Source organism: Labrus bergylta, chromosome 2, assembly GCF_963930695.1.
Source record: "Labrus bergylta chromosome 2, fLabBer1.1, whole genome shotgun sequence".
Lineage (NCBI taxonomy): Eukaryota > Metazoa > Chordata > Actinopteri > Labriformes > Labridae > Labrus > Labrus bergylta.
Window position 1 is genome coordinate 19102872 of NC_089196.1, and position 13092 is coordinate 19115963.

The 13092-nt window shown below is 38.7% G+C and overlaps 1 protein-coding gene across 2 annotated transcripts in view; it reads left to right on the forward strand.

Annotated features, from left to right (window-relative positions):
* The window catches only part of ksr2 (kinase suppressor of ras 2), a 95630-nt gene that overhangs the window by 68815 nt on the left and 13723 nt on the right, over positions 1-13092 (forward strand). For both annotated transcript variants that reach the window (XM_020636647.3, XM_065948143.1), the window contains 5 exons: positions 1758-1926; positions 3025-3066; positions 6442-6511; positions 9704-9752; positions 10595-10956. In XM_020636647.3, the coding sequence (XP_020492303.1) occupies positions 1758-1926; positions 3025-3066; positions 6442-6511; positions 9704-9752; positions 10595-10956 (692 nt within the window). The remainder of the gene's footprint in view (positions 1-1757; positions 1927-3024; positions 3067-6441; positions 6512-9703; positions 9753-10594; positions 10957-13092) is intronic.

The window sequence follows — 13092 nt, forward strand, 5'->3', positions numbered from 1 at the left end:
TGTTAAGACATAAATGGGTGTGTATGAATACATCATAAAAAAACTTGTTCTTGTCCTATAACATGATCATATTGAGGCATATTGTAAACACAGATCGCATTTTATATTCGGAATTGTAGCTGATATTTTGACACCATCAAAATAAGATTTTATGAGAAATAAACAGTATGAGAATGAGTACCAACGTTCAACAAGAAGGATATTTAAGAGCAATAGGGATTCACAATCATGTAGGGAGACTCAGCTTTGGTTGTGAGCAGGAAAACAGTTTGGAGTAGGTGTGGAGAGTAAAAGAGGCTGAATTCATCCGCCTGTAATGCAAAACTGTGATTTGAAATTTGCTTGGTTAAAAGAAAAATAGACATCCAAATGCAAATGCACCAAAAATCCTTTTCATGGACTCTATTCATGTTTCTCAACTCCAACTCCATTCTCATTTGCTTAACCTAAAGTCAGGTAAAGATAGCCCTCGCTCCCAGAAGTTTTACTACTGTGAGATCATAGCTCATAGATTGGACCCAGCCTTACTCTGCTGGTTTGGCACATAACAAAGCCCTCTTGACAAAGTGCTCTTGATAAGTTGGATGTTCCTGCAGTCAGGTGTGCAGACTCTGATGTGACTCATGTGACCGTCAGAAGGGTCCATCAGAGAAAAAGTTGGCGTAAATACGAACCAGTTTCTGAAGCTGATTTCACATAATTCATTTGGATGAATGAGAGAAAAGTGTAAAGGAGTATTCAGTGTTTGTAGAGATTGCATATACCTTACATCATTTTAGACTATTTTCAAAATATGCTCTGAATCTTCCAATTGATTTCTCTTCTTCAAGACAGCCATTGATATCCCTTCATATTAGTATTCTACAAAGATGTACTGAAGAGTCTTAAACTCCACCTTTTTTATTTGTCTTTCTTGAGGAAGATAATCCATTAAAAAATAAAGTGTTGTTTTTGTGAGTTATGGTATGATCTGTTTTTTTTTTTTTTAAATTGGAACATTCAAAGATGCTTTGACATCTGAGATTTAAGACTTCTCTGCTGGGCAAACTTTTTTGCTCAATAATCTTTTCACAGCACCAATATTTGCTCACTTTTCATCCTTTTGATTAGAATTCAGACGTTTTTTTAAGAAAGGGCTTTGTCAAAAATCTGTAAATTCAGGAGATACGGGAAATAGTGATTGTTTCAGAGGGACGGGCAAAATAGAAACGTGTGCTCACAGAAGATCTGGTTTTTCATTCTTAATTAAAATAATGATTTATTGATGGAGGTCATGGTGACACAAATCAGTTTAAGTCAACAGCATGGAAAATCCAGCTGGCTGAAATATGCACAAATTTGATGTGAGCATGCATGTACCTTAGCTTTCCCAATTCAATTATAGCTAACATTATTTTCTGGATGTTGAGGCATCCTTGAATGCACCACTGAAGGCACATTTGAAAAACGCTTCCTGTTCATAACTGCAGCCCTTCACTGGGATAACACAACTATGTCAAAAAAGTACAGGCAGGAAATAGCTCATTGTGATGGATCACCTCTGTCGGGCAAGTCTCAAGTCTCAGCAAGTTGATTTTCATATTGTGCGGAAATTAATGACAACCAAGAGCTGCCTGGAGGGTAGAAAATCAATCTGGTAACTCCTGGTGTGATTCAGAGAGAGTCCAACATGAAAGTAAAGTGCAATTGTGACTAACAGACTAAAACTTGCAGTATAAGAACGACCGTTGACAGTTCTCTATTCTGTCTCTTCTCAGGATCACATCCCTGTCCCGTACCAGCCAGACTCCAGCAGTAACCCATCATCCACCACCTCCTCCACCCCGTCCTCCCCAGCTCCTCCCCTTCCAAGCAGTGCCACGCCCCCCTCACCGTTACACCCCTCCCCACAGTCAGCTCGACAACAGAAACAGTTCAACTTGACAGGTACAAGAAGGCTAATAGGAATATTAGAGAAAACAGACCACTTTCAGCTAAATATTAATGTGTCATGATAACGTGCTCTCGATGACTGTGCTTACAGACTGACCTTGAAACAGAATATTTTTTACAGTGAGTTCCATCATAGGTCAGCATGCTAACATTTGATATGCGGCACCAAACACAAATCACTGATCACCTGATCACTGATGGAAATGTGATACCTCAATGGTCACACCAGCAAAATCAGAGTGTCGTCTTATTGGCCGATCACATAAACAGAAAAGGCCACAAAGGACCAATGCTGCTATTGAATCTTAAAGCTGATGATGAGCTTATATTATCTTGTATCCCCCACTAGTAAGAACTGTTGAAATATTGTATTTTTGACCTAAATTGTAAAGTTACTTGGTCAATGAGTGGACTTGAGTATTTTGGTTTTGATCAGGTTTTTTAACTACCCCGTTATTGTGTTTGTGCATGTAAACTTATCCCGATTTCAGAGACCGTGATAAGCCGTTATCCCAATTTTGAGATACACCATTATGCTACCTGGAGAAAACAGTTACTGTGGCATGTATACGCCTCGGTTTCTGACAGCTGCCGAGCTAACTGCGCTGATGCAACCTCAGCCAAGTGACGTATCAACAAAACAAACATGGTGGCGTCTTACTTCTTGTATTTGCTGTCATTTTCTTCTCCTGTTACTGGAAAGTAGGTGGATCCGTCAAATCTGCAATGCCATAAGTGCTCACTTAAAAGACAAAAGTGTATTTTGCATAATATGTGACCTTTAAATGATCTCGTAAAAACAATGGCCTTTTTAAAGAAGCACAGTTTATTCTGAAAATTACAGTGTTTTACTGTATATGGCATCCTTTGATAATTCATGCATTGATTTTGCCAAAAGAAAAAAATTCTGCATAGAAGGGAAACCAGACAATAAAAGACAAGAGTTCATGTGATAGATTTAATCCCTTTACATAACATTTTATTCTCTAAGCTTTTTACAGTATAAAGATTCAACTAACAGTGAGGTTTTACATTTGTAAGTCCTCATGAACTCAAATCAAACATACATTTTTCATTTGTCTCTTTCTGCAGCATCAAGTTACTTCAAGTACAAACAACAATTCATCTTCCCAGGTAAGGGCCTCGTAATTGATCATTACCCATATTACACTGCAACCAGCCCAGCAAGTAAGGAGGTGGAGGGTTCTTTTTAATATTGTTGTTGTCCTTCATCTCCTCGCCTTGGCCTTGCTTTAAGACTCTTAGCCCTTACACCCACTCATTGCCTCTCATTTGGGCCTCCTAATGATTCGTCAATGCCCAGACTCTTTATTTTGCCCACACTGGTACCTCACAGTCTATGCTCATTTGGCAGCTTATTAAAGGCAACCTGGACTGGAGTCTGAGAAAAAGAACAAGGCGTAATTGAGATCTGGGGATACAGGGTTTTTGGAAAAGGGTAAATATACAGCAGACAGCGTCTCCGAGGTTCTGATTGTAGTCTGTTTTACAGCTAAATTACATCAGCTACCTTTGTGAGCTGCATAACAGCACGGTCAAACACATCCATTTACAGTTCGTCTCATCAGTCTAAATCTATTATCCTCTTGAGTGGACCTGATGTCACATTTACGTCATACTAAATTTACTGTAAATGCTGGCTTTTGTTTTGAGAAGGAATGGAAACATGACCCCCACAAAGACAATTTGATGGATGAATATTTATTTATTTACCACACACAAGTAAAGGGCTTATTTGCGGCATCACAACAGGGTCAGGTGTATTACAGTTAGAGATGTGCAATATGGCAATAAACAAGACAACTCATGGGGGTGGCGGTAGCCTAGCGTTTAGTGTGCGCACCCCATGCACACAGGCCATAGTCCTATAAGCGGGCAGGCGGCGTTAAAGACTAACCTGTAGCTCTTTTCCTGCATTTCATTTCTCTCTCTGTCCTATCACTAAAATAAAGGCATAAAAAAAAAAACAGACCTTGAAAAAAAAACAAGACAACAAACCCTTTTCTTTTTTTAATATTATCAAAAATGTATATGATATAAATTGTTAAAGGATATCCTCATCCACTTAGTTTATGTATTCAGCGATTCCTTCAGTGTTTACCATATATTACGGAGACATTTAAAAAAAAAAAGATTTTAATATCTTCCAAAATGGTTCAGGTTCAAATTCAGGGATTCACTGATGCTCTTTGGCATCCACAGGAAGTCTGCTCAGAGGGCTTTTAGTCAAGCAGCGGCAAACTTTGTACAATCAATGTCTTGTTATCATCATTTTCTCAACACTACCAGGATTTGGGAGGACACATTTCTCTGTTGCTTTCAGTTTGAATAGTCCTGCTCTTTCTCCATCTGCAGTTCAATCTAGCTTTGCAGTATGAAGTGGGAGTTTCCTTGCACGTGTACGTCATGGCGAGCAAAAAACTTCAGAGCTGCAGAGTCGCTTTTTTTTCTGCTGTGTGATTGGATGTTTGATCAAATGAAAATACCCAAAGTTTTAAATTTGATCCATTTTATCCAAATCCCCATGTCAGTGATTTCCAAAGTGTGGGCTGCAGCCACTACTTTCACTGCAAAAGAACATAGTGGTAAATACATGATTGTGGTCTTCAATGTTAATCAGATGACATATGCTATTACATATTTGGGTGGCTCCAGATCCCTTTCAGATTTTAAATTGCGCTGCTACATTCGTAAGTGTGTGAATGGCCGTGCTAAGAGATAATTGTATCACCCAGCTCTGATTCTAGGGTACATTTTTGGTACAAGGCTCTGCGTCACACCATTGGCCGATTAAGAGCTTCCAATCCTCCTGGCTCTCTGGTCTTTAGAGTAAATCCATGCAAACATCCATACAGGCTCCACACAGAAAACAAAAACCCCGTCCATCTCACTGTATGCCAGCTCCTAATGCACTGTGTCACAAAGGGAGTTTTTTTTTCTGTGGCTCCCAGTTTGTGTCACAAATTATAAGAGTGTGCCAACGCAGACGACAACCGTGGCAGCAAATCCTTTCATATCTTTCAGAGGTAGATTAAACACAACAGCTGACCTCACTCATCTTACATGTGGAAAAGGAGTGCCAAAGACTGCTGTTTCTGTGTCTTAGATAATGCTGGCATGCTCAATGTGCTGCACGTCTGTCTATGGTGATCACATTAAATCTGCATGCTCTAAAGACACATGCTGTGATGGTGCATCAGAGTTTCGCTGATCAATAGGAACATTTTCTACAGTGACTGATATTACCATAAAGATAATGTCAGGAAAGAAATGTAGCAATTCAGTGTGATTAGGAGTATGTGGAGGTGTTTCCATTTTCCAGCATTTTTCTGCAATCAAATACATTTTTGCACGATATACTCGTGTGTTAGAAAATGCAACATTTTATTGTCAAATGTTGTCACGCCAATTACAGTGACAGACAATAGCAAAGGCTCAGCAACGGCTCAAGCGATATACCTTAAGAAAAATGTGCAGCTTATTCAGAATAAGATGATGTGATGCGACGAACGATTAAAATTCAGGACAGTCAAAAAAAAAGTCCTAAACAAATGCAACGACTGAAATTCACTACAAATGAAACAAGCAAAACACAAAAAGCTGACACAACTAAATTCACATTGAAAGCGCTGAAAATACAAAATCGCTGCAAATTAAAAAAACAGCAACAACAACACATTGTCCAAAATCAGAAACTTGTAGGACAAATCAATCCACAGTTTTTGCAGCTTCTCTGTGAAAATAAAGATACATAATGGAAGGTTATATTATATTCTTGAAACACAAAATATCCAAGGAAGAAAACTAAGTGGGACTGTATAAAAAGAGCTTTACCAGAAAAAGTATCTAGATATGCAGTGATATGTTTAAGAATGAATTACTTGTCCAAGGACCTTTTTTAAAGGTAGGTTTGGTAATCTTATCTAGCATAGATTGTTTATTTTATTTGTTAAACTGTTCTTCACATCTGACAGAAATCAATAAATCATGTGCTCTGAATAAGGACAGAAAAAGGGCCGTTATCTCAAGCTGATGTAATCCTGTAAAAACTCTGACCTATCACTGCCATGAATCTTGATGATTAGTACTCATTAAATGTCTCCCTGGCTTCATTTTTATACTCCATTGCAACGTCTGCCGGGGTAGGGTTAAGAAAGCTTAGCTAAAATGACCATTGCCACGGTTACTTGTACAGTAAGGGCTCGCCATTCCTAACAGGTCAAGAAAAGAAAGATGACGGCAGCAGGTGTAGATGGAGCCCTAAGAAGATGTTACTTTTCAAATATTGATAGCTTTCCAGAACTAACAACACTGCCTTTAACTCCACTGATCAGTTTCTGAAAGAGGAATGTGTGCTCCTTGCACCAGTTCCTCAAACTGATAGTTACTTGGTCAATGAGTGGAGACCACCTGACAGAGCATGTTAAAACGACTCAGTTGTGAATGCTAATTTGCTTCAATTTATTTTTGTAACCCTCAAACCTCCAGATGTTGCACCAGAAGCTCCACCAAGCAGAGCGCCACAGGTCATCCTGCACCCTGTCCTGTCTGAGCCAGGGTGAGTACAATTTATTAACCAAAACATATGTCTGCCTTTAAATAAATAAAGAAGGTACTTCTGATCGTCATCAGGCGCATGTTTCCTCTCAGTCATCGTACTCTTTCCTACATGCTCCCTCGTCTCCTCCTCCTCTCTGCTGGCTGCTGGTCAGAGGCCAAGTCAGACTCATTGGAGCACGGATATTTGGGTGACAAATCCAATGCTAGGACCGACATGACGAATACTCAGAGACTAATGTTAGCACGGCCTTTAGTTCATGCTACACTTGGGATGCCAGCTGGATTTTCAGTAGCTCTGTGAGGACGCCAGTGGTCATGGGAAGACAACCGGAAGAGGAGGAGGTTTGATGAGATGTCCTTCGACCCAGATGTTCATTAGATTAGGATGTCAATCCATCAGAAGAAAAAAACGCAAGAGGATGATGGTCAATTGTCATGAAATATAGACTGTACCCTTGGATGATAATGGTTAAATCAATAGCAAATAATGTCACTGATAATTAAATTTTCAAAATATCAACATGGTCTTCAAATAGGTCCTAGATAGAGGAAGTCAAATGGTTTTTAATTTAAAAGTACAGCATGGGGTTGTTCATCTCAGTAATGTATTTAGAGTTTGAAAATAAAATGCTGGGTTTTTGATGTCAAGCTCCTTTAGCAGCTGCAAGCTTTGAGATAAAACATGGCAAAAGACGACTGGGAACAATAAGAATCAGACAAAAAAAAAAACCATACAGGACAAATACAAAGGCATCAGTGGGCTTCACATTTGTTTTGTTTTTTAATAAAATGGCAATGTTTGAGGTGTACAGCTACATTCATTAACATAATGATTATGATGCAGCTTGAAGATTATTCTCCGTTTGTTCAGATTTAATTCAGTCGTGTAACTGTGAAGGCTTTTACCGCCACTTCTGCACAAGAAGTGACACAATCATGTAGGAATACTGCAGCTGTGAAGACTGTTCACCTCTATGGGAAGACAAGATGATGGAGGATTCAATGGGTTGTTTGCCAGCTCCTCTGAGCTAAATGAGTTGATGGACAAACTATAACACTAAACATATAACTACTAAACAATCTATTTAGCTCAAAATCACACAGTTATTTTGATTTTAAGCTTTTAACAATTACAACTCATGTGGCTATAGCATCGTTGTTTGCAAAAATTATAATCTTGGTTTAATCTTTATCAGGACAGCAGTGACGTCAGCTTGTTTTCAATAAATGTACAATCTCTAGAGACAGAGCAGTAGAGAATGAATGAAGCTTTCTTACAATGCAAGATGTCAGCTTGTAGAGGATTCATTCAGACACCCCCCCCCCCCCCCCCCATGTCCTACCTTCTTCGCAAGGAGTGAGTTAACTGTGTTCTTCTGACCCAATAAGCTTACACACTCAGGCTGATGATAGCAGGCCAAGAATTCTTCACAGAGCAAAGCTTTGAAGTTAAATGATGTCTATTACCTTCAGACCATAGAAGGTATAAAAAGACAGACAGCATGACAGCTCTCCAGAAGTGAAGCCAAAGTCTTTGGTGCACCCTTTACTAACTTGCTGTATTATAGGTTATAAAGCCCTCCTTCTCTGTGTTTACAGGCATGAGCCAAACTTTAAAATCAAAGAACACGTCGACTGTGGAAGCCAGATTAATGAAACTGAATTCATAGTGGCTACTGACTTCTGACTTGGGTTGTAGATTGTGACAATATTTCATTTGAGGAAATATTTAAAAAGATTTATGCAACCAAACAACATGAAACATGTCTAAAACACGTGAATCTCCACTTATTTTCTCTCGTGTTACCATTGAACTAAACCTCTGTTCCTCACTCACACTCAGATGAATAAATCACTGCACTTATGAACCCAAATTCCTCTGTTTTAATTCATGCTATTGTCCCTCCTTCCCCCACATTTCTGTATGCTCTTACAGTAGCAGCTGGCACATTTCTTAGGCTTTAATGGCCTCGATCCGGGGTTAATGAGGGCCTGTCTCAGACCCCAACACCCGGCAGGTACTCCTCATTAGAGCTGGTGTCAGTGGCCTTTGGCGCCACAGGAATCACATAAATGTATACGCCAACTCACCTGTGGTCTCTGCCCAGAGTCCAGAATTAGCCTTAACCCATGTTAATATACCACAGAGAGACTTAGAGAGGTTATGTGCTCATGTTACACAGCCAGTTAGGCGGATGGAGGTGGGTTGGTTAAAGAGAAGACCAACCGTGTAGGTGACAGTGTACAAGAGGGGTCAGAATTTAATAGGAGTTCAGGGCACGAATGCTCTTAATATTTCATTAAAGACAAAGAAATTGAGAGACGCAGTCAGAAAAGGATGCCAACAATAAGGTGTGACCTGTCTTATATTTAATCCTATTTATATTCTTGTATTTATCTGTCAAATAGTGATATATTATATATTATATATTTTACTTTATTTGTCCTTGGGGGCAGTGCAAAAAAACAATTCTTGGCAGTGAAATATTAAGTGGTGGTTGAGAAAGAAGACACACTGCCTTATTTAGCAGAATAATATCAATGAAAATACCAGCTTCACTCACACACACACACTCACAAATTTCACAATTTCACAATAATAAAATGTTTGAAACTAAGGAGGGGAAATGTTACTATTATCTTCTGTCACGCCTATCGCTCGTTTTTAGTTGTAATGCTCGCTCTAAAATACTTGTTTCACTGAACAGCATTTTTTTATAAACTACAATACTACGAAGTAAAAAGCGTTTTACACCACAAAGTTATATGTTTAAGAAAATAAAATGTGCAATATGCTGTTTTTGCATCATGCATGTCATTGTCATTAGCATGTAGCCATTAGCATCATTAGGATTTTTTGTTAATCTGTCTTCCACAGATCAGTGGTACCAGTGATGAAAGTAAATAAGTATGCTTCCATTATTACAGTAATCAGAAACTAATTATTTATATATTATGTAGTACTGATTTTTACTAAACTTGATTCAAAATGAAAGATGGAAAATAAAATTGATTCAAAAATGTAGTCCAGTGATTTTTCAGGGGTGCTGAGATACAATTTAAGGGTGCCCCCTAAAAAGGGTCAAAAATTACTATGGGGTACAATTTTAATAATCAAATTGTTATGTGTTCTACTTTGGTTATGTTCTTTCTAATGTTTTTTTTCTCCATCTCTTCTTCTTGCTTTTAGGAATGAAGGAAACCCTTTACTCCAGATTGAAGTTGAACCTACATCAGACGTGAGTCCTTTTTTCAAAGACCTTTGTGATGCCTTTAAGAGAAAACAAGTTTGTGATTTTTCACACTGTTTTACTTCCCCACATTTTTGTCAGTAGCACCATTGTGTTACAAGAAATTAATCGGAATTTACATTTTCTGACCACACACATCCCGCATTGTTCATTCATTTAGCATATTTCCCTGCTCTCTGAGAAGCTTCCATGTGAATTATGCGTCAAAGCAGCGAGAGAGAAAAAAAACACACACCTTCAATGATTGTCATCACTGTTCCTGCAACAATGATATATATTTATGGAAGATGTGATGCAGATTGCTTTGAATAATATTCCAGAGGAATCTTTGAATAGGTCATTTCCAGTCCTGCACTCCATTATAGTTAAAATCTAATCAGAACAAATAAGATCGTTTTCCCCACTCGGCTGTGTTTATCTTTCCTAACTCTCAGATATTTTACTATTCGTAAACAAAGTATATATAAACTTAAATTTTATTTTAGCTAAAAATAACATTGTAACAATTGTTAGTTTTTGTTGTTGTTCTTTTTTTACTGCTTTTCTTATGATTATAAATGTTTTTTTTTACCTTCATTACTTGATTACTAGATGACACATTAAGGAATGACAGTCAGCACAATCTTCTAAAAATTCCTTTAGTGTAAGAGAAGAGTCTTTATTATTCTCCTCCAGGTGCTGGCTGGCATTTTCCATTTTTGTAGTATATCATTAACCGCCTCATTAAGATGTATGAGGTCATTTTTAATCCCCATACTCAACCATCTTCGAATCTGTAAAATGTGGGTGTACTTTTAGACACAAAGCATTCATATTTTGATTATTTACAGAATGAGGAATGCAATGACGAGGACTCTGGAGACGAATTTGAGGAGATGAACCTGTCGCTCCTGTCTGCTCGTAACTTTCCGCGCAAAGCCAGCCAGACCAGCATCTTCCTGCAGGAGTGGGACATCCCATTTGAGCAGCTGGAGATCGGGGAGATGATTGGCAAGGGGCGCTTCGGCAAAGTTTTCCACGGACGCTGGCATGGCGAGGTGGCCCTCCGCTTGATCGACATCGAACGTGACAATGAGGACCAACTGAAGGCCTTCAAGAGAGAAGTGATGGCCTACCGAAACACCCGCCACGAGAACGTGGTCCTGTTCATGGGCGCCTGCATGAGTCCACCACATCTGGCCATCATCACCAGGTAAGGATGAAGGATGTAAGACGTTGTGCTGTATAGAAAGCATTGAGATGAACTTTACGGATGATGTAGTTTGATTCTTTCTTTGGAGAAGCCCCAGTTTCTTGCAGTATCTTTTCAGGGTCCCGATTCTTGAGACAATGTAATGCTGATGTGCCAAAATAATGTCTAATTTAATATCTGCATACAAGCTCCAACACAATTAATCAGATCTTTTGAGACCTTGTCAAACTGTTGTTTTAAAGCAGGACATTCTAAAGAGAGTTAATACTCAGTCAATCGGGGGTACAGACTACACAAGGAAGTTTTTCCTAATAACTTCCCAAGATGAATTTATGACTTTAATATGAAATCATTATGAAATATGAAATTATTCACCTAATGTGGACCTAATACTCCTTTGTAAATTCTCCCCTTCTCGAAGAATGTCAAATTTTTTAATCTTTTCTGGAAGAACATTTTGCTTGAAACATCTTTGTGTGGTTTGAAATTCTACAAGATCTGTGAATTTGAATAATGTTGACTGTAAGGATAGTAAATTCCTGTGATCTCGATATCCGATGTTGAGAATGATTCTTATCGCTCTTTTTTAAAGAATATTTAGTTAGTTAATGTATTGTATTGTTGGAGGTGTTGCCCCAAACCTCAGCACAGTAACTTACTGTAAATAAGTTAAAGCCAGTGAACGTTAAAGAATGTGGTCTTTGAATGAGTTTGTTTCTCAGTGGTAAGGTATCCTCGGGCCCTACAAAGCTTGTCCTTGTCCTCTGGGACTCCTCTTGGATCACACATACCTCTCTTTTGGACACCGAGGTTAAACTGACTGACAGAAAAGTTAGGAGAGGTTATGAGATAAGAAGAAGCTGCTTCTTTTGTTAAATGAGTAAAGCCACCCACAGTCTCTGCTGTATTTGTCTTTAATGGCATTTTCACATTGGGCACAATTGTTTCGTACATTGCCTGAGCACGATTACTCCCCCCTTTCCTCTCCCTCGCTGGTCTGCATTCACATTAGTAGCATTGTTCCGTACCTGGGTACGCTTGCATATGAACACAGGCTGATACAGCAGGTGACAGTATGCATGTAGTTGGTTTGCATATCCTCCAAAATCAAAAAGTAGAAGAAGCAATCATGGAGACCACTCCTGCTAATTGTGGAAGTTTTTTATTTCTGAGGCGCCAACAACAACCTTCCTACTAACACATCTGCTACACAGCTCAGAGGATGAAACCGGCGGATATGACAGGAGCCGTTTAGAATTACGTCATATAGCGGCCCACTTCCTTGTTTGAACATGGTTGGGTTCACATCTCCATCGGACCGTACTTAAGTACACATGAATTGTACCAAAGACGACCTCTTCAAGCTGACTCAGCCACAGTACCCGAGTAAGATACGAGTACATTACGTTTGTGTTCACAATGATCGAATGAACCGCACTTTGGGGTTAAGTATACTTGGTACCAAGCCAGGGTCCCTTACATGAAATGACCCTAAGCTCCACTGAACTAAAAGTTCGGCCATGTTTTAAACAGCTCTAATTATTTCATGGATTAGGATTCTTTACATTTTTATAGTGCAACAAGTATTTTCCCTTGTTTTGTTTTACAAGAAAGACAGAGGATGTAGTCCTCACGATGAAAACACTTAAATTAATTTAATTAGGACAGCTCATGATGTTCAAAAGGGAATAATTAAGATATTTTCCACTTTCCCACTGCCATACACAGACTGTGAACAAAGAAGTATGTCTCACTCAGAAATAATAAGGAAACCCTTTGTTTCCTCACTTTTCTGCTTTTGTTTAACTTCAGACATTTACTTGTTTTTTTATTCTTCATTAAAAATTAATTTCAATGCTGGATTCAAACTTCAATACTACTCTAGGATGCCAAGCTAAATGTAAAACTCCAGTCCAACCTCTTCACTGTGAATATTTCCAAATTAAAGGTGACTGCTTGATTGAAAAGCCTGATTGCGGTTGATTCCAGCTGAAATTGTGGTGAGTGCAGGCGTGGGTGCTGCTGATTACTGAAATAATAATGCAAAATGTCAATGCAACAGGTGGATTGTTTTCCCACCAACACTTGCACAGAACAGACTGCTTCTGTGTTGTTTCCACCAAAGGAAAGAAATGT